Source organism: Notothenia coriiceps, unplaced genomic scaffold, assembly GCF_000735185.1.
Source record: "Notothenia coriiceps isolate Sejong01 unplaced genomic scaffold, NC01 NC01_scaffold00026424, whole genome shotgun sequence".
Classification (NCBI taxonomy): Eukaryota; Metazoa; Chordata; class Actinopteri; order Perciformes; family Nototheniidae; genus Notothenia; species Notothenia coriiceps.
Genome location: NW_011359125.1, coordinates 323,009 through 345,985, shown reverse-complemented (window position 1 = coordinate 345,985; position 22,977 = coordinate 323,009). Strand labels below are relative to the sequence as shown.

Genomic DNA, 22,977 nt, shown 5'->3' with positions numbered 1-22,977 from the left:
TGCATATACATATATATTTTAAATCAGCGAGTGGTTCTGTTTTTATTCCATAGGTTTTTTTAAGCTAAACAGCTGCTATAAGAATCCCCACACGTCTATTTAGGGAAGAAAAACTCATAATTTCTATTTTCCACAGAGGATTTAGAGAAGAGTGAAGTGTTGTTTCATGCAGATGTTTTTCAAGTACTGCCTCTCATTTACAAAGTCTAGTAGTAGTTTGAATGTGATACAATCTGTTAAATTTGAGCATTCATTGAAGTCAAGGGTTTTAGACTTTCAGTAATACTATTACTGCAGTGCTGCTAATGTCAATGCTCTTCAGTCAATTGCAAATGTATTTTCTAGAGCTATTGAATGAAGGGAAAGAGGGATATACTGTAGGGAAGGCCATTTCAGAATAACACCTATAAGACTGGTTGTTGAGTTGACTGTAGGGTTGTCCTTCTCTGAGGCTAAGTAATAATCATGAGAGGTCTTCAGCAAATCGATCAGTGGATTTAATTAAAGAATCAGTCACAGTTTCTCTAGAAATATTGTGTCTTTGCAGATAACTGCAGCCTTGGAGAAGGGTCTCTTAGAATGAAGTGTTTTAAAGACCAAAGCATAGTAGAGCTGAAATTATTAGATGAATTATAAATAAATTAACAGAAAATATCTATATCGACTATTTTGACAATCAAACATCTCAGTTTTAAAAAATATTTTAGGATGTCACCTTGGCCTGTGTGTGATTAAAACTGGGTATTTTTACAATTTTCTCACATTTTGTTAACATTTAATTAAAAATAAAATCACAATGAAAGAAACATCACAATAGCAACTGGCACAATAATTGGTGGATGATAAATATGTTAATTGACTTAAAAGGGAAGAGCACTATTTTGTTTGGCTACTTTGAAATCAAGATCTGTGTTATTTGTTGTCTAGCATAGCAAGCACATTCATGAAATTTGTTTTTTGATCATTTCCACAGGAATAAGAAAAAATACTTCCTACATACTTCTGCCTTGCTGGACTATGAGGCCACCAAAGAGTACAGTGTTACCATTGTGGCAGTAGATTCTGGCAGCCCCAGTCTGTCAAGCAACAGTTCACTGATGGTGCGTGTAGTAGATATCAATGACCATGCCCCCATCTTTGCCCAGAGCGTTGTGGAAGTTCACTTTGCTGAGAGCAACTCAGCTGGTGAAAGAGTAGTCACAGTGTTAGCCTCAGATGCAGACAGCGGCAAGAATGCTGAGATGGCATACTCCCTGGACCCTGCTGGTAACGGGCAATTTTACATAGATGCAGATAATGGAGATATCCGTGCCACAGGGGTTCTTGATCGTGAGGAGCGAGAGAGGTATGAACTTCGAGTGATTGCCAAGGATAAGGGTACACCTTCACTGCAAGGCTCCGCAACAGTTGTTGTTCAGGTGACCGACCGCAACGACAATGCTCCAAAGTTTGTTCAGGAAATCTTTACATTCTACGTGAAAGAGAACCTGCTTGCTAACAGCCCGGTTGGCATGGTCACTGTGACAGATGCTGATGAAGGCGAGAATGCAGAACTTAGTCTGTTTGTAGAAATGGATGGAGTTGATGAGAAGAAGTCAGTAGAGAAGGTGGAAGGAGAAGATAGTGAGAAAGAGCAGGAAGACATGTTTTCCATTGACAACAACACAGGAACTATCTTTTCTTCCGCATCGTTTGACCGTGAAAAGCTTTCCTCCTACACCTTCCGTGTCCGGGCTGTGGATGGAGGTGAGCCCCGGAAAACTGCCACCGCCACTGTCTTGCTCTTTGTGACAGATGAAAATGACAACGCCCCCTCAATCACCTCTCCATCCAATGAGTCCTACACTCTCCTTCCACCCGCCAGCAGTGCCCGTACCATAGTCAGGACTGTAACTGCCATAGACTCAGACACTGGCCCAAATGCAGAGCTTCACTATGATCTGGTGGGGGGAAATCCCTTCCGACTGTTTGAGATTGGCCACACTAATGGAGTGATCACACTGGCAGAACCTCTGGAGCGGCGCCACAGAGGTCTGCACCGCCTGGTGATCCGGGTCAATGATAGTGGAGCGCCCTCCCTCTGTGCCACCGCCCTGGTTCATGTCTTCATCAACGAGAGCTTGACCAACGCAACCCTTGTGGATGCACAGGTAATTTTCAAATATATATTTATCAAACTGATTTCAGTAACAGCAAGTAAAGTATATCATAATACACTGAAAACACAGTGGATGAGGTAATAAAATCTACTCTGCTATTTTGGTGTGTGCAGACTACTATTGTTCCACTGAGTTTATAATGGTAGCTCATAATGACAGTGATGATATTGTCCAATAATGGCCACTCTGATAACACATTACAAAGGAGGGAGGGTGGAAATTGCAACTGATTGTTGCTGCTTGAACTAAACTGGTAAGAAGATTATTTTCTTGATAGAATGAGATAAATGCAAAATTTCTGCAGTATTCATAGTGTTGCAATTTTCAGCCCATTTTTGAGGAAATAATTGTGTCTATATTTGTCTCAGATAAAGAAGCCTATTTCTCTTTGTAGTTTGAATGTTCTTTGTCCAGAATGCATTATTATAATGACTACGTGGTTAAAGTAACTGTTATTACTGAAGTGGTTCTTATTTTATGGTACATTGAGCTCAGAGCTGAGAGCATTAGGTGTGTGCGTGTGTGTGAGAGAGAGAGAGAGAGAGAGAGAGAGAGAGAGAGAGAGAGAGAGAGAGAGAGAAAGAGAAAGAGAGAGAGAAAGACAGAAAGACAGAGAGGGTGCGTGCATTAGGGGTGAGTGCGCTAGAGAGGTAGAGAGAGAGAAGGATGGCCCTGTCCCAGTTTTGGCCTTTTAATACAGAGCAAGTTGGAGTATGTTCATTTGAATAGAAGTGTCTCTTCACTACAGGCCTGAATATTGATGAGTCTTCATTCTATCATGCAGCACTTTCTGAGCAGAACGGAAGTAGTCAAACTTAAAGGAAACTAACCGCAAACCACTATAAACTCTAAATGAATAATGTTTACAAGGGGAATAAAAGGGAATATGAAATATATGTGTCCGAACACAACTGCCATTATTGCATAAATCTGCATGGTTTAGATTAGAGTTGGCTTGTAAGACCCACACTGACGCGAATACTTAATTGACTAGACTCAGAGACATTACAGAGGTACCAGAAATAACACAAAGTCAAATGTAGTTATGCTGGAAGAAATCTGTGTCTCATTTCTGCCTTCAATTATTAACTCAAGTGAACTTTTGCTTAAAACTTGTTCCGTTAAGCTATAAATGCTGGCAGGTACCAATTCCTAAAACGTGGTCTCTTGTGTGGGCAAAGTCATTAGTATTGACTAATAATTAAATTGCCTGAGTGCCTCGTGTTTACAGTGCTTTCACTGAAACCAACAGCCTGTGGTTTAAACCCCCACTTGAAACATGGTTTAGAAGACATTCTCAATTTTTTCTGAGGAAAAGGTGACTTCAACTGTCAGGTCTGTGCATGTTTCATGAAGTAAACAGTGTGAGCCAAAGTTAGCTCTGAGACATTTGAGAGAGAAAAACAGTCAGACTGATAAGAAGCAGAAATCTACAATAACACTGTGCTGTGTGTGCCTCTTGAGTTCTTGGTATCCTTGTTTGGAATTAAACTAAATCCTAATCCTGTGTTTTTGGACAGAGAAAAACACATCCTATATAATTACATCCTGAGTGTTTGTGGAGGATACAACTTGGTGTCGAATCAAGTGAGAACAAATAGAAGCTGTCGTATTTGAGCCATAGCCAGTATGTAGAACACCTTGTGAATGTAACACTGTCACTTAAGAGCAGAATGAAAAGTACAAATTGAACAATCAAGGGGGTGAGGATTAGAACAGAGCACTTTGTAAGCAGGGGAACAATGGTGTTGACAGGTTGAATTAACTGCAATGTGCCTAAATGACCGGGGCATTGAATTGAACAAAAGGGTGTAATATGTCCAAGCCAGTATAAAAGGCGTCTTTGATTACAATATGCATAGTTTAGTTTGATTGTAGGGAGGAACTTGGCGCAGTAATTGAGTAGAAGTCATTGAAGAGAGAATACCTCCATCTCATAATGAAGTCAAACTGAGCAGTGGATGGATGCCAGATGTAATTAGGGAAGGAAAACGTCTGCTACTGCTGCAGCACCGCGGCACTAAATGACGCCAGTCTTTTCCATCCAACAATACTGGGTGAACCACATGTTGGATAATGAGCCACAATATGATACTGCAGAGTTTAGGCTGGAGGAAGAAGGAAACAGAAACAGTTGATGTCAATTGGAAAACTTAAAGGACTTTGTACACCATAAATACACTGTACTGTGAATCTGATTAAAGCGCTTAATGGTGATTAAAATATTCACTTTCTTACATTTGGTATTTCAAGAGTTTTCTTATCTTGAGATACTGAATAATGTGCTGCTTATTTTTAAATATGCACAGACACATTTTTAGGAATTTGAGTAATAGATAATTACTTAACTGCAGCTTTCTGTTGTCGCGCTGAGCTGTGAATACATTGAGGAACAACTAGGATCGGTCACTCGGGTCAATAATGTGGTCAGGGACGAACTCCTTGTATTGGTCGCTGCATTGGCATCTTCAGTGACATGCAGATAAGGGAGCCCTTGGAGAGCCGAGCAGATAGATGGTGGTGTTAAGCCGAACCGGAACAAAGCTCATGCAGCAGAATGGAAGATTCCTCTGAGAGTTAGGGATGCGTCAGAGGGATGTACTCGAACACGGCCATAGAGTTGGCTGCTCAGTTTTCTGGTCGAATACTTAACTGTCTTGTGTGGGCCTATACACACATTCAGTATACAGACCTGCAAGTGGACAGCTAAACATAGCTTGCACTCAGCATCTGACTTATTGAATAACATCCATAAACCTTTCACTTTCTAAAGCTTCTCTTTGTCACATCCGACTGCACACACACTCCCAAAAAACACACACAAACTGGGCTTTACATTCAGATAGTATATGCACTTGTGACACTGCATTTTGGTATTTTCTCTCTCCGTTTTGCACACACAACAATACGGCAGACAGTGCAGGGATGCGCAAAGCCAGAGAGATGCCAAGCAGAATGAGAATGGAAAGGAATACTGCAGGCAAAAGAAGAACAATGGGGCTTAGGGGAGAGCGGAGCCTGGTGGTGTGGCCCTCTGCAGTGGAAGCAGAATAAGGGAATAAAAGCAACACAACTGACTGAAAAAACGAGGAAACTTAGCCCAGAGATGGAGGGTGTTAAAACAATGAAATATCACACGGCCCTGTCCATAGCGGGGGCTCGGCAATACTGAATAATGAGGCTCCATACGAGTAAGCCTAATAATATTCTTTTGATAAGGTTATAATCAAGTTGAACAGTCAGTAGTGTGTGAGTAGCTCTTTATTACTCCAATACTCTCGGTTATATCTTATTTGGCTATTGCAAACCATAGGGTCAATATGACTTCTCTCTCACCTTCACTCTCGGTCTCTTCCCCCGTTCATTCCTGCAAGACTTATTACACACCATTCTTAAGGCAGCAGGGATTACATGGGTATATCATTTACAGCTTTGACAGGCCAAAGGAATTGTCGTTTGAGCTCCGAGACGAGGTGTCAGGGCTGCAGAATGAGTTGTCTCAGTAATGGACAGATTACACACTGTGTGGGCTTGTGTAGGTGCATGCATATACATTTCAGTTTGTCTATGCGTGTGTGTTTCAGCACTATGTCTGGTCCCTTTGTAATGATTCTCCTGACATAGTTGCTATGTATTGATTAGATATATTCAGATTCATGACCCTGCCCCATATTACCAGCAGCAGGGCTCTGCAGTTTAGAACTCCACAGCCTCATTGTCTCCTGTAGAGCAAGACTCCATAAGCAGTAATGGCTGTGTTTTGGCTTCCGCATAACCCACTTTCTTTTAACGATCCTTTTATTAGTGTACTGGCTCAGAGCGTGTGTATGCATGCAAACATTTACTCAGCTTTGTATTTTTTGTATATATTGGAAGATCGTTTCTATTTGTCTTCTCTATCTTAAACCCTAATACAACATTTTAAAGTGTAAAATATTTTCGTCAAAAGGAAAAATCGGCGATTAGACTTTTAACAGTTAAAACTATTTTGCTTATCCGCCAACAACCTTAAGACAAAAAATTGGCTCTAAAAAACCAAGATTTACAGTATCACTCTGTCTATCCATCCATTTTCACAGCAAAACATTGTGACAGAAAATCCTTAACAAATCCACGCCTACGCTATCACTTACAAAAGGGACATTGTTCATTGAAGAGACAGTAGATGGCTTTATTTCAAATGTATTAACTGTTTCTCCTACTTCTCTTCCAACTGTCCCTGACCTAAAGTTTCCTTTTGTTCTTTTAATCTGCTTTAAACAGCATAATCCCAGGCCGAATTTCCTGTACCAGTGCTGATGATATGATCACAAATGGAAAATGACATGCACTTGAAATGTTGCAACTGGGAAGCAAGAGCAATTATATATTTAGTGACATGCTATGTCTCTGGGAATAATAGAGAAGCTACCCCACTAAAACCCAATGATGAGTTTAATTAAGTGGAAGATGCTGTTTGATGTCTCTCTGTGGTTCACTCCCATTGTGTCATCTTTTACAGTTGTTAGTTGGGACTTTTTTTCTCATCGACCATGTGTCTCTTCTTGTTGCTTTCCCTCCTTTACTCTACATCTTCTGTCTCTTGTGTTCCTCTCCTCTCTATCTCTCACCCCAGGTGGCCCGCAGTTTGATGGCTCCACTGTCACTGGACATCGCGGGGGACCCAGACAGCGACCGTGCATTAGGGAAACAGCGCCTCAGCGTAGCTATTGGTGTCCTGGCGGGGGCCGCGGCAGTCATCCTGGTGATCCTACTTGTAGTCACAGCTCGGCAGTGTGGGGCTCAGGGCAAAAATGGCTATGAGGCCGGTAAGAAGGAGCCAGAGGAGGACTTCTTCAGTCCTCCAGGAGCTCAACCACAGGCTGGCCACAGCAGGGGATCAGACCGGGGACGCAAACCACGGCGGGACAAACGCAACGGAAGTGGCACCAATGTAGCGGTGGGAGGAGGGAAAGCAGACAGATCCCTCTACAGCGGTATTGTTACAGTCAACGGGCTGCGCCGCCATGCAAAGGACGACGATGAGGAGGATCTGAGCAGTGCAAGTGAACGCCTCGCAGCACGCTACTGCGCTATGGACGGTGACCCCGGAAGCCCACGGATGAGCGGTGGCATGAGGCACCAGTCGAGCCCAGATCTGGCCAGGCACTACAAATCCAGCTCACCTCTACCTGCAGTGAATCTACAGCCCCACTCCCCCCCAGCTGAAGGAAAGAAGCACCAGGCGGTCCAGGACCTGCCTCCCTCCAACACCTTTGTGGGCAGTGGGGGTTGTGTGGGGAGCGCCGGATCCAGCAGCAGCAGCAGTGGGGGCAGTGGCAACGCAGATGCTATGTCCCTGGGATCTGACCAGTGCTCAGATTACGGCTGCCAGACTGGGAACAAGTACAGCAAACAGGTAGGAGCTCTGGGAAGGGAACTGGGATGACTTAGTCTCAATGGTTTCTCAATTCTTTTTTGATGAATAAAGAAGGGAAGTCTTTATATCAGTCAGCTCTTTCTAACACTTTGTCCACTTCAACTCCCGATCTATGGCAACTTCTATTACTCCCCGGCCTCCCCTTTTATTATTCACACATTTGCTGACATACTGTACTCGACCACACACCCCGTTGCGAACGTCTAAACACCATATTATCTCCACAAAATAGCTGACAGAGTATACCCACACACTCGTGTTTCAGTGTCAGCACCCTAAGCCTGTGAGCAGTGTGACGGTCCCCTGTTGTCAGAGCGTGTGTGTGCTCCGTGTCAAACATCAGCCCAGTTTAGCAAGATCTAATGCATGGTACATGAGTCAACCCCCCCTATTGCAGCTGTACAATATGTGTGGATGTGCATTTGTGTATACATGCATGACTGTGTGAGCGTGCATTTCACATGCTGTGTATAAAAACCCCTGAGGTGTTCAGATGGAGTAAGGACAAAGAGAGTGTGGGCGAATAGTTGCTTCCCACAGGGTAATTGGTCATTTAGTGTTTCTGTTTCCCTTGTCAAGCTGTTATCTGTCTACCATTTAGCATATATGTTTATTCCGTAAACAATATTAGTTGCACTGATAATGGATGCACTTGCGTTGGTGTTTGCTTCAAGAAAATGCAGTTAAAAGCTGAAGTCCTGCCGGCAAATAAATACTGCATAGAGACGGTCACTCACCCCTCCACCCACATACACACACTAACACACGCAGGAACCATCTATCATCTTAGACACACTGACACAGCAGGGTCTCCCTAGTCTATGGCGAGCGCTCCCACGAGTGATGTTTGAGTGACAGCTAACCCTTCTTAAAGGAGCGGTGTCTCATTTCCTTGACAGACAGCTCTACATTTATCCTCCCTGTGGTGAAAAAATGCTGATGTGGTCATTAAAAAGGAAGGAGAGGAGCTTCTTAGGCTAATCAATTCATACATGGGCTCTCTGATCCTACTCAACACACACACACAGGAACACGCACGCATCTGAACACACAGACACACACACACTCCGGAGGTTAATCCATTACGGAGTCAATCCTCTTAATCTGCCATTCCCAGGGAAAGAAAATGCTTACTGGGATAGTTTGGTGTTCATGCTTACGTGCACTCAAAACATGCCAGCACACATACAGAGACACAGCTGACAGCGTAGTGAATTATTGATTGTTTGGGGTAATTAACTCCTCTGCTGCAGTGAAGCGAAGTGAAGTGTGCCCCCCCCCCGCCCCCCCCCCCCCTAAAAAAAGTGGTTAATGCCCGCTCTGATTTATGTGTATGTCCGTGCAAGCGTCTTAGACTTTGGGTGCTCGTGCGTGGCTGTGTTCACGTACGTGTCAAAATGTGTTAACTCCAACAGTTTGGCGACATGAGCAGGTTTATGTTGGTGGGTGCCTGTCACTGAGCTTGAGGGACTGCTTATTTCATGATGGCATATGCATTTATGCATTTTATATGTGAGTGCAAGTGAGAGATAGACTCAGGGAGTAATATGTGGCGAGTTTGTGCCAAATGTAGGAACTGGGATGCTGAGAGAATTTGGAATAGCATTAGATCAGGAGAGGGAGAGAATTATTGGAGGTGAGGTGGGTAAAGGCGATGCAAACTTCAAGCTCCTTTACTGGGTCACTGAGAACTCTTAACTGTTCATCCCAAGTCAGCATATCATCAGACCAAGTAGGTTACTCCAAGTAGGAACAAATTAATACAAGAAAAAAAAACTAGACTTAATGGATGAAAGGAAAGATTGCATTAAAGTGGCTACAGATTAAAAAGAAAAACAGCTCAGTCAAAGGGATTGAGTCTTATTTTCAATCAACAGTTTTTATTGATAAAAAGAGAGGGAGAAGAGAGGGACACAAAAGAATATCCACATCATGGGTAGTGGGTACTAATAAATATAAACACGAGCAGGAGAAAAGGGGACATGTACTTAAGAGAGGAGCAGAAGAATTGAGTCAAGCATGGGCACCTTCTTTTTTTTCATAGATTAATCATATGATGTTTGTTATAGGATCATTGCCTCATTTTTGGTAATAAAATAAGAGCCAATCTCAGTGAGAATTATTGTACTGTCCCCCCGGCTGAATTGAAAAAGCCAGAAGTGTTACTAAATGAAAAGCCATTAGGGAGCAGGAGGAGCCGGCTGTTATCGCTGAGCTGAAATGATCTAGCTCACAAAAAACTGTGAAAAAAGAGTTCCGTAAGATTATGTGTGGCATAAAAATAAACATATAGTCTAAAAAAACTAAATTAAAATGTTGGTTTTTACCAAAAATATATTGAGGTTGTTGGTGGAGAAAGAGGAGAAGGTTGGGGCATGTTCTTCCAAGTGGGGAGAGGCAGGGAGTTAGAGAGTGATATAGAGAGCGGTCTGGTTTGGGTAGCAGCCAGAGAGTGAGAGTGGACCGCTGAGATGTGGGTCATCAGGATACCCGTTGGCATCAGGACACATTCATGATCACAGCAGTCACATGGCACTGTGGTCAATATGGGCAAAGTGGCCTCCTTCTACCATCTAACCACCACAACACACACACAACACACACTCTACCACAGAACAGCTACTCCTGTCTGTTTTCCTCAATCAACAAATAAAGTTCATTGTGGTTGTTTGATCTCCGAATTTGGTGTTACCGTTTTGTAAGTTTGAGCTTTCCTTTCTCTGGAGTGTTTTTAATCAGCACCTTGTTCTGTGTTTTCCTTTTTTACCTCTCAGTTTGACTCTCACCCTTTGTTCCTCTTCTGTCGCTCTCCCACTTTCTTTGCCATATGCGTGGCCATACACGTTAAACCTCCGAGTCTTCTGTGCGCCTCACTGACCTCTGAGAATGAATCGACTCAGCGTTTTCACTAGTGTGACTTCTTCTTTTACTGTAGTGCGCACTTTCTCTCTCTGGACCCAGCTTGTGTGTGGGGGCGGGTGTGAGCACGGTGCCACAGAGGCTGAATCGAACCAGACACACACACACACACACACACACACACACATCCAAAGTCTAATCAATGCACTGTTAACAAGGCCAATACTGCAGTAGAAACAGGTGGGTTGACAGTGCAGTTCTTTTGTGCGATACACAGTTTCACAACGCTTTGTGAAGGTCAGGCTCTCACAACACAGGGTGCCACAGTGATTTTAAAACAGCAAGGACGGGCAGATAACTTTGTGGTAAATAGGACTCATCTGGCCCGTCTTGTCCATCTAATTGGATTGTATTGATAGGCGCTGGCGAAGAGATTAGGACTACTGGATTATAAAATTGAAAAGCAGCTTTTCATTTCAACGAAATCCCTCCAGGATTAAATATGATGAACGTCTGTCATAGACTCACACTCACCCTTCCGTGCAGTCAAGCTCGCAACATGAAAGCATCCACACATACACCTTCTGTGATGTCATTCACTCGGCATTAGGGTCATAGGGGTGACGGCACTGTCAACTAGAAACAACAGAAACACACACTCTCCCTCTCACGCACACCCCCCTCCTTCCTTCTCACTGTTACATACGCACACACTGTAATCGACCCGTGACCCCTGTCATGATGATACTAACGCACTGATGTATTTATTAAAAGCCACCTCGAGTTCAGGTCGCACAGCCAACCATATGCTCGGGGTAAGTAGGCGATGGGTTGAGGAGGTGGGGGTAAGCGAGAGGTGAGAAGGACGAGGTAACCAAAGCAGGGATCACCCGACGAGCCAGACTGAAAACTGATCTACTGACCTGGAGACAAAGAAGGAGGAGAGAGGGGACAGGGAGGAGGTGAGAGCCAGTGGGCATCAGAGAGGGAACATGAGTCAAAGAGAGAGAGGGGTATAGATGATGAAAAGAGATGAAGGATGTTTCGAATATTACAGGAAAAAAAACCGAGATGTGTGTTTTTATTAGATGTAAGGCTGTGAAGGTGGAGCGCATGCTTGCTCTTTCCTATTGATTTTCCACTCGACTTGGATCATATTGAAACCTTACAAATAATATGCTGTTTAAAGGTGAAACTACTTCCATTGGTAAAAAGAAAATATATCAAACATTTGGGTTCTGGTACCTCTGTGTTGAATGTAAAGCAAGAGCATGAAATCCCTTTGACTGTTAACTGAACAGTTTTGATGACTAGTCATCTCGCAGCTTTGTAGATCTGTAAAAAACTAAATAATATATTACATTACATTACATTTAGCTGACGCTTTTATCCAAAGCGACTTACAATAAGTACATTCGACCAGGAAGATACAACCTTGAAGAAAACAGAATCATATAAGTACATCAGGTTTCATAGAGCCAAACATTTCAAGTGCTACTCAACTGGCTTTAGATAAGCCAGTCCTTTATTAGTATATAAATATATTCTGGAAATTACAATAAGGTTTTTTGCAACTTTAAGCTTTATTTATCATATTTGGTACAAAAAGCTCTCTTCAAAATTCTTTTTAGAACGATCTTTAATAAAAAAAATTGGGGGAAAAAACGATAAAGTTTAGTTTTTTTTACAAAATAATCTTTGATATATCTATGTAGGGGGAGACATTTTTATTTCGCAAGTGCTAGGATCAGAAGACGAACAAGTCTTGTCAATCTGTTTAGTAAATCTTCTTACGGTTATATTACAGTCACATATGCTCAGCCTAAGAATTTGTCAGTCAAAAAAATCGTAAATGAAAGTGAGATCTCACTTTACTTGTGGTGATATTTTATTTGAACTGCACCAAATACAGAACATTTGAAATCGCCCTTTCTGCAATCGACTTGTTTTAGCCGCATCTAGACGCAACTATTATGCCTACATTTCCCTCTGAATAGCTTGTGCAACTGGACTGATTTGTTTATTAGTTCGAGAACACTGTCAGAATCTTTACAATCGCACAGAAGGGGAGCAGCTGAGGGTAGAACTGAGGTGCGACAAAGGACTGCAGCTACTGATTCTGTGGTGAGACACACTGTGCGGAAACTATGTGACAATGCACAAGTTCAGAAGTCCTCGGTTGGAGGAAGATGAGACCTCAAAAATGACATTTTCCTCACTTCAAGGTTTTGGGTGATGACAATAGCAAGATGAAGGCAAGGTGAGGCATGTAGTCATGAGGGCTAAGGTTAGATTTAGGTTTCATGGAGCGAAAATCTGTAAAAATGTCCTCAAAAATGTGTCAAATCAAAGATGTGTGTGGGCGTGTTTCTACGTGTGTGAGCTCATGACAAAGACAGAGAGACAAAGCGAGGAGAGAATCAGACGCAGTGAGATTGTGGTAGGAAGAGGAAGAGGATGTGTCTGTTTCCCAACACATCAAGGTCACCCAAAGCTGGGATGTGATTGGAAGTCCCCTGTCTGTCTTGGCTGTTTACCACACAAAATAATACAGACAGGCTGTTCAGCTGATAATGTTACTGTGTTAACAACTTCTTCCTTCAGCTTTTGTTTCAAGCTCTCTGTGAAATGGCAGGAATGTGCGAATGTCATTCCGACACGCACGCGCGCTCAAACAAGCTGAGGCAAAGGCACACACAGCCGACACTGTCAGACGTGTGATTTTAACACACACAGACGTGCCCAGTGCAACACGCTCTTCTGTGTACATAATAGCACATAATTACACACCCTCCCAGATCCTTATGCATATACACTTTCCACCGCGAGCAGACGAACTCTGATAAGAATATGATGACACACGAGCGGAGAGGAAAGTTTTCCGGTTCTTACATCAGTTTCTTCTTCCATTCCCTCCGGATCGCATCACATGCACAAGCCCAGGCACACTCTGTCTCCTAGAATCACACACATCCGTAGAGGCTTACAAACACACTCTCTTAACTGTCTGACACACACTCCAACACACAAAGACCTACATAGCAAGCCCCTCGCTGAGATGCTTCCTTTTATTTGCTTCTTGAAGACTCTGCTCTGTATTGAACAGCTCTGCATTCAGCTCATCTGCCTTCCAGCATTACCTTAATGGCTGTCGGTGGGTTGAGCAATTTTACCCAATATTGCTAAACAAAAGCTCTCTTTCTCGCACCAGACGGGGATTCAAGACAGCTTAGTAGCCTTCTGACTGGTTTTATCCTCCTACACAAAAGAATCTTAGGTGGTATTGAGTTGGGTTGAATTAAATTGAATTGAATGGATTTAGAATTGAAGTGAATTGGACTCAGCCCAACTCAGCTCAATTAAATATTCTAAATTGTGTGGAATTGAGTCAAATTGAGTAAACTCACATTGAAATTGAAGGGAAGTGATTTGAATTGGTTTACCTTGCAGCGGATGTTCCAGGTATCAGCTCAGAGGGCATGTATGTGGGGTTTGTATTAATAGTAGGGGATTCACATATAATCAGCTTCATTATGTTAAAATGCGCTGAAAACAAAGTTTAGTAAATATTCTTTTAATGATATGAATGTCCATTTGAGTTTGTAGCTGTAAACTCTTCTAAAAGTTAATTTATTTAGGTCTGTGCCTGTGGGCTTAATTTATACTGAGCCTTGAGGCTTCTGTCTGTAAACGTGCACGTTTTTTCATTCACCACAATGGCTCCAAGCTTGGTTGTACACACTGTACAGTAAATTAAGTGCACTGTTCAAATCCAAAGGGTTCTGTATGCTGGAAGTAAACTGGTCTAAAGGCCAAAGTGGTTTCATATTGTGTAATTATGTAAGGCTGTATCATAATGTCTCCCAGATCCCTCTCAAAGAATTCTTTATGAATTTACATAACATAGGGAAGAATGCCATTCCTCTTGTTAGCAAAATGACACAATGGCATTGCCCCCTATTAACCTGCCACCCCCCACTCCATCCCCTAGTAGCAGAGACACTGCAGGGGCAGAGGGGCTGTTTAGTGGAACATGTGTGACTAATCTGCCTGACTCATTGATCCGTTATCTGACTGAGGACTGGGCCGGTCGAAATCTATGGCCCCAACCATCTCTCTGAAATATCACTAGCCTAACTGTGCAGTGTATTGATGAATCCATGGCGCTGTTCAGGTCCCTGTTAAAAATGAACAATTGGCCCACAGTATGTAATGAATTGTACAATTGGGGATAGGTTTGTATGCTTTTGGACTTTGTTTTCTTGGAGGTATTTATGATTAATGGTACACACGAAAAGTGAAAGACAAAGCAGTGTTAAGACTGAAAGACATAAGGTTGAGAGGGAAGTTCAAGCCCTGCCTTACTATATCACCTCAGCTCAGCTCACCTAGCCATTCATCGCCTAAAGTGGGTGGGTTTATCAAGTTGTCTGTTTTAAAGCACTTCCTTGTACAGTAAGCTATTAATGCCTTAATTCCCTCGTTTGTGCGGTCCATACATCACATGCCATGGTGTTTTCACAGTAGCTGTCCAACTGCTACATGATTGTATGACTAAGGTTGCCAACTCCATTCGCTCTCGGTAAACTTTAGAAATAAGTGTCTGAAACCTCACCGGCAAATAAACCTTTCAGAAGTCTGTGAAACTGCAGACAGACAACGGCATATCATTAGTTTTTCTTACCTCAAAGAGCTTGAAGCCATGAAACTGAATGCACACATTTGCAAGAGAATTTAAAAGCACCAACCTATTCAGAATTACGCCCCCGAGCACATGCAGACCTAAATATGCAAACTTTATTTCATTTTTTTTTTACGGAAGTCAGATATGACAGGTGTGACAAGATAATACAAAGCTTAATACAACGGGTGACAGGATTAATATGACAGAGCAAAACACACACACACACAAAATGTTATATATAAATGTTAAGTAGGAAATGTAAGAATGAATAAACTTTCATAGCAGAGTTTACAGGTTAAAACTTAAACATACAAAGTTATAAAACTAAGATGAGATGGAAAAAGACTCAATTTTCAAGCACTATTAGTGATTGAATATTCCATAGACTAGTCGCCTGCACTGTCTGCTTCTGAACTCATTGCTCTGTAACTCGTCCAATAAAAGAGCGTCTCTTTCCAACCCTCCTTCCCCAATGTCTGTCTTCCCCCTCCTCCCACCGCAGACACACACTCACACACACACACACACACACACACACACACACACACACACACACACACACAACCACACACACTCCTCCGTCTGTCTTCTCTGATTGATCTCTCTGTTCTCCCTAAGTGGTTTCATCTCTTTTCATCACTCTCCATCTGGATCCATCTTTTCAAAACGTGATTTTTTTAATGGTTCCAAACTTTTTTATAATAACACTTAATAGTTTCTTTAAATTTAACAAATGGCTCTTAACAACCGTTCCTTCCCTCTGCCTGCACTGTTTAACACCATATTTAAAGTCAGCTTTGATCTTTGCTTTCCATTTTTTCTGATTGGATAAAATTAAGCATGCTACCAAGGAATAAGCCTAAGGTGTGAATATCTGCACTGTTCAATATGGATGCATTTTTGCTGCTGGCAAATCAGAGCACATTTCTTGCTGGATATCAGCTTATTAGATCTTGTGTTCGTGTGAAAGACTGGCCCTGGTAGTGTTGTAGTCCAAAGCCAATGTTTTTGCCCCAGGCATGGTGTAGCCATCTGTTTTAGAATTGTTGGTGGAAGATAGATAAATCAGAAGATCAAGATGGAGATAGGGAAAGCGAAGGGGGAGAGGAATACACATGAAATGAGTCGAAGAGGAGAAAATAAATTCCTGGTCAGTAAACCACGACATAGAAAAAAGGGGGTGGTGGCGAATCAAGCAACTGGGGGGGAAAGACAACACTTCGGTGAAGTTGTAGGTGGAGATATGAAGCTACGAGATGAGAATGTGTTCTTAGGGATTGCCTAAGGGTGGAAAGCTGCTGGAGAAGGAGGAGATGGAATGAAAAGATAGAAATTAGATATTTGGGTCTAGGGTTAGAAGAAGACAGGAGAGGAAAGAAGCGGGGGGGGCTTTACTCTGTGAGTAAAGCCAGCTCAGACTCTTTGGGCTATTTTTGTGTGAGTGTATGTGTAAGAGAATGAGAGCTTTCTACCTGCCCTATCGAAGAAGTTACATAAATCTGAGTTGGCTGGCCCCTGCCTGCAGCGATGCCCCATATTATACCACTTTCAATGTATGTGTATGTGCTTGGTGTTTGTCTGTGTGAGTGCTTGGTGTGTGTGTGTGTGTGTGTGTGTGTGTGTGTGTGTGTGTGTGTGTGTGTGTATCCTTGTTCAGCCCCACTTGCCTGTTCATGTCAGAAATAGACCAGATAAGAGTCGCCCACCTATACGTGCGCACACGTAGGAAAGTAGAGCTGAACTACAAGAACTAGCCGGTCAAGCCGCTGGAGAGAAATCCCCCCGGTGCCTTCAAACGCAGGCATTAAAATAGTTTGACCTGTTTGACATGCACACATACTCACACGGACTACATAATCACATGCTCACAACGCACTGCTTCTTACTCTCTCCTTGGGCTGTTCCAATTAATAACTACAACTACCACCATCATCCATAATACCTGTATGTACTGTAAGATCACAACATACAGGTTTTATGGATGTATTTCACAAACAAACACCCCCAAAGCAAAATAATCTCAACATGATCAATTAAACCTGCACTTTAAATCAATAGCTTGATCCTAATACACCACAGTTATAGTACAGCATTACTGTGAAGCTGGATCTTAATGGGTCAACACAGCACAGGTACAAGTCAGACATGCATTATTTATCAGGCTCTGTTCTCCTGTTACACAAATACAGAGATATTAGAAAGATGGCAACTAACAGCACTTGAGAAAAAAGGGAATTGAAACCAACAAAAGCAACACAACAAACTCTTTTTGAACATTAACTCAGATTCACAGACATGCACAAACACAAAAAAAAATGTAATCAAAGTCATGCAAATCTTCCTGCCAATTAGAGCCCCAAACAGGTTTCCATGGGGATGAAATGGCAACCTTTAATTGGCTGCATAAAAGAATGCTCACATCTGAGCCGAAAAACCCGAGATGGTTCGGAAAATATACACATCCCTGTGCGCATTCATTCATACATACACACAGGCGTAAACAGTGTAAGTGGGGATCACTGGCAATTTATGCATGGGTGGGGGAGTCACACACAGTATCACCGGTAAGATGAGAAGCGCGGATAGAGTGTGTCGAAACAGATATGGCACATTGTCAGGTGCAGGCACAAACACGCGCTCATTGACCGGTCAGTTGCTTTTAAAAGCACGAATAAAGCTTTGGTCGCGGTGTCGTGTTAACATGAAAGCTTTCACGGCTGTTTAAAAGAGCAGGCTTTGATTAGAATTAGATGTGTGAGAGTGTTTCTTAATGCCGGCCTTTGCTGACTGCGAGCCTTTTAAATCCTGCAGAGCCATCGCAGGGAGCCTTCCATCAAAAATGTGTTGAATCGACGATTTCACCTCAACATACACTCCATGGGTGTTTCTTTTTTTCCACTTCTTTTCTGCCGGAAGTCAAGCGTGCTTAAATTTGCCACATATTGTTTCATATTTTTTTTGTATTTGGGATTCAATTGATTACATTACATGTCACTTGTTAGACGCTTTTATCCAAAGCGACTTACATACTCAATACTATGGGCAATACCCACAGGAGCAATTTGGGGTGAAGTGTCTTTCCCAGGGACACAACGACATGCTGACTGCAGTGGGGTTTGAACCTGTGACCCCCTGATTCGAACAGCAACGCACAACCCACTGCACCACACAACTCCCTTACATTTTAAGCAGCAGCAGAAGCATCGTAGTTCCAAGGGTGATCAAACGTTGAATAGAAAATTATTGACTAAACTACTAATTGAATATCAAAGAAGCTGGTGTTATTTTCATGTGTGTGTTGAGTCGCTGCCGCAGGAAAATGGCTCTGCGTGACTTTTACAAAGCGCTGTTATTCTCATATGGCATGATTATTATGGATGGTTAAATAATTCATTCCCTACTCCCGTATGGGGCTTTATGTAGGATGTTAGTCTCAGATCTGGATTGTTAGGAAACCAATTTACACACAGCATGTCCTAACTCGTGTAGAAGTTATGTAGACGTTAAGTGCTCCATTCACACATCGTGGAGATTATTCAGTTATCAGACACATTGGGGGTTAATCAGTTAAACAATCTACTTTTTCCCTTTGTAAACATCAACAACTCACTAAATGATATCAAAAATACAAATACATCTCGAAGCATAAAACAATAAATATATATATATATTTATTTTAAAACACTTTGAATCTGCTTAGTTTGTTTTATAGTTGAGCAACACTTAGTAAGAGCACTGGTTTCAATTTTAAGTGATTATTTTATTGATTAATTATATTTTCAAGAGCACTCAAATGCTATCATCTAAGGTAGACCTATTTAATATTAAAGAGAATATGCACTTACTCATTATAAGTTATTAGTGCAGTTTTAACCTGCAGTTTAAGTATGCAGCAAACATGTTTTTCATGCAGCTTAACTACTTTAAGGCAGTAGCTGTGGAATAATTTGCATTTTTAAACAATTTTTAATGCCAGGATTCGCATAATCATCAGGCTGACTCCCTCAGCCAAGGCTCAGCTCGCTGAAAATCTGTGGGAAATGACTTCACTGAAGTCGTTTCTTAACCCTAATGCTGAACCATCATTTTCAAAGGGGATTGCAAAAAAGGGAGCCAGTGTACGTATCCGCTTGAAGTGTGGTGTGAGGTTATCGATGGGAGCGGGTTGGAATCTCCCCTGCTCTCTCATTAACTCGCCTCCTTCCTTCTCCTTCCGCTCAATGGCCCAACACACACACACACACACACACACACACACACACACACACACACACACACACACATGCAAGAAGTCTGTTTGCATACCAAAAGCATACTTCATAGCTCAAAGAACATGAAAGCTGTATTAATTATACAGTCTGTGCTCGTGCACACACACACGCGCAGAAAAAGAGAGAGAGAGAAAGAGAGGGAACAGTTGTTTTATGTTTTTCCTCTGCGTCAAAGGAGACAGAGTGTGAGAATGATTGAGTCTCTGCGTCAGGGAGAGAGGGAATGAGAAATAGCGCTGGGGGAGAGAAAGAGTGCAGTGTCTTCCCTCTTTAACGTGTGTGTGTGTCTGCGTATGTGTGTGTGAGCGTGCGTGCCGTCTACCCAGTATAACGCCCCCTCTGTGTCCCCGAGTCACTCTCTGTCACTCACACACACTGAGACTATTGTCAAGACATTGGGCGAGGCGCCCCAAGACATTTCTGTGGCACTGTGTCTGTCACGGGGGTGATAGGGCTGAGATGGGGTTCACACACACACACACAAATATATCCAATTCTCATAAATAGATATGCCGTATCACCATTTTAAGTCATGTAGGTGGGTGAGTTAATGCGGTCTTCTTCTCGAGTGCAGTGTGGGTACTTCATAGTGTGTGTGTGTGTGTGTGTGTGTATGTGTGTGTGTGTGTGTGTGTGTGTGTGTGTGTGTGTGTGTGTGTGTGTGTGTGTGTGTGTGTGTGTGTGTGTGTGTGTGTGTGTGTGTGTGTGTGTGTGTGTGTGTGCTCACATGTATGAATGTGAGTCCACCTTCAGTTAATATTCGAGATAGTTAGTAATCCTAAGCCTTTATTGCTATTAATATAACTCTTTCACACATACAGTACATGCACAAACATGCTTTGTGAGTCAGGTAGAAAAACATCAAGGAGTGGTGGAAGCTCTTATAGCAGACTAGAAATAAACTGAGATCACTTAAACAAGCAAAGAAGATAGAGATGTGAAAACCTTTCAAAAAGACCGTATAGAGAGAAAATGAATGGAGTAGTAGAGAGAAAGTGACATAACAATGACAAGAAGCCAGCAAGACAGCGACAGAATGTGTAGACTGCACAATTAGTTTCATTTAATGACTAAAAGAGGCCAAAATGTGGGATTTGGCAAAAGAATAGAAGAAGAGCTTTGTCAATGAGCACAAGACTTAGAGGTAGAGAAGACGGAGGATGAGAGGAAAAGATGGAAAAGGGGTTAGAGAGTGTAGCGGAGTTATGGGTCAATAAAGTGTGCTCTGGGGAAGGGGAGAGGGACTCATAATGAGGTCAAGGACATATCATCGATCGCCACATCATAAAACTGACGGCAAAGAGGAGAAGAGGGGGAGCAACAGAGAAAAGAGGGAGAGTTACAGCTGTGAAAAGCAGAGTTGACTGCAGGATCGTCCGAAGGAAGGGAGGATAGAAAATAAAATTATCAGGATGAAGAAATGAAAGGGGGCAGCTCTAGGCAGAAAGAGGGTTAGAGGGAAATTGAATTAGATGGAATCATTGCTGAACAGAAGAATTCTGTACAACACAGACAAGCAGAAAAAACCCTGCACACAAACACACACTGGCAGCAGTCTTCAAATAGTGATCTCACTCCTTGTCTGTCAATCAAGTACAACCCTTTAGCACAGGCTCGATTTCTACAGTCCTCCTGACCACAGTGTGTGTCTCTGATGTATTAACACTAAAGTTACAGAACTAAGCATCCATTGTTCTGGAATACTGTATATCATATGTGAGACAAGATTTCAACCTGTATAGTACTAATGATATCCCATCAGCCTCAGCTGTGCGTTGTATCTATGCATTGTGTTGGTATGCTTATACGCTATATAAAGGGAACATGGTCAACATTATACCTGCCTGGCACATTACTAAAGTAAAAGTTTAAAAAAGTCTTACTCAAGTAAAAGTATACATGTAAAACTAAAGTATAGAGTTTTAGATTCAAAATCCACTTAACGTACCTTAAACTTCAATAATACAATCATTTTTTTCTCAATTTATATTTCATCATTACAATTTATAACAGTAGCTACATATTAGCTAAACCCTCAAACATATAATTACATAAAAAGTAGAATATTTGCCTGTGAGTTGTATTGGAGTAGACGTTTGAAGTACCATAAAATCCAAACTGAAGTTGAAATATCTAATAATGTTGCTTATTATTGTGCTATGATCCTTGCTCACAAGTTTCTAAAGCCTGTAAGTAAAGAAATAAAGGAATAATTTTTAATGTAGATACTTATTTAAAAAAAAAAATCCTTACCCATTACTTCTCTAGGCAACCATACACCCACGTTTTCCTCTCCGTGCCCTTGCCCTTATCTGAAAGAGTGAAAAGGAGGTTGGACTGCTTCGTCTAAACTAAAGCACTAAAAATACATTGGTCTCTCTGAGGAGAGTTAAGATGAAGCCACTGAGATTCCAAGAACCGCTGCTTTTTTATTAGAATCTAATATATCTTCCTCAGTCTTGCTCGTGCTCACAATCTCTGCTGTTTGAGTCACTTTCTCTCTTCCCTTTTTAATTTAAGCGTCTTGAGAATGGCAGAAGAAGCAAGTGCTCTATTTTAATTCATTAATTTCCCCCTTCCTGCTTAATTAACTTAGCTGTGTTCCTCTTTTCCTCTTTGTCTTGCATGTTCATTAGGTGAGATTTTAAATTTTTCCTTTTAATTTGGGTGTATGGAAAAAAATTGGTTCATTTTGGGCTTTTATGCCAGTCGTCCATCCGTTTCTCTACAGATTATCCTGAGGCGGCATTCCCATCTGAAGTTTTTCCCGCCCTAATCTGCGTCTTCTCTCTGTTCCCTCCGTTCCACACTACACGCTGCATGTTTCAAAGCAAATCTAAATTGAAAGGGTTGTAATTTTGTAACGAGATAAATGGGTATGAGAGGAGATAGGAGGGGTGTTGTATGGAAATAGGCTTTCTGGTGCATAGTGATCCCTTCAGGCCAGACGGAGTCATTTAACTCCCTTTTATATTCTCTCTGCGTGAACTTATTATGGCCTTTTTTTCTCTCCAAACTGGTCTGCTAACTACACTGGGGTGACTTGTGTGTCAGAAGCGCAGCAGGTGTGATGCTCAGTTGGAGAGAATGATTTGATTCGTTAATGAATCACCACCACTCCACACAGATTGTGTGACAGACAGTCTGTTAGACCCTCCAGAAAAACGCGGGCTAAAATCCTTGATTATGCGGGCTAAAATCCTTGATTATGCGGGCTAAAATCCTTGATTATGCGGGCTAAAATCCTTGATTATGCGATTAAACATGCAGGGTTTTTATGTGATTTTATGCGGTGAAATTGCGGGAAGTTGCGAAATATGCGGAAAGTTGCGAAAAAGAATAGATTTTTTTTTAAATATTGGGCTGTCTTATTTATTCTCTCCCCCACACACCCTGCCACTAACGTTAAACCCCTCTCCTATTCAATTAAACACATTCAATGTGTGTTTATTGTAAAAGCAATTGGGCTATTTTAATCACTCACTCACACACACACACACACACACACACACTTCTCCGCCTCATTCTGTTTTCATTTACTCGTTCGTTATCTGACCAGCTTCAATCTTGTAGGCTACTCACTTC

At 42.0% G+C, this 22,977-nt stretch overlaps 1 protein-coding gene across 1 annotated transcript in view; it reads left to right on the top strand.

Moving 5' to 3' along the window:
• The window catches only part of pcdh7a (protocadherin 7a), a 42,546-nt gene that overhangs the window by 2,870 nt on the left and 16,699 nt on the right, over window positions 1-22,977 (top strand). Inside the window, exons 2-3 of the mRNA XM_010784614.1 lie at window positions 974-2,150; window positions 6,775-7,557. Of these exons, the coding sequence (XP_010782916.1) occupies window positions 974-2,150; window positions 6,775-7,557 (1,960 nt within the window). The remainder of the gene's footprint in view (window positions 1-973; window positions 2,151-6,774; window positions 7,558-22,977) is intronic.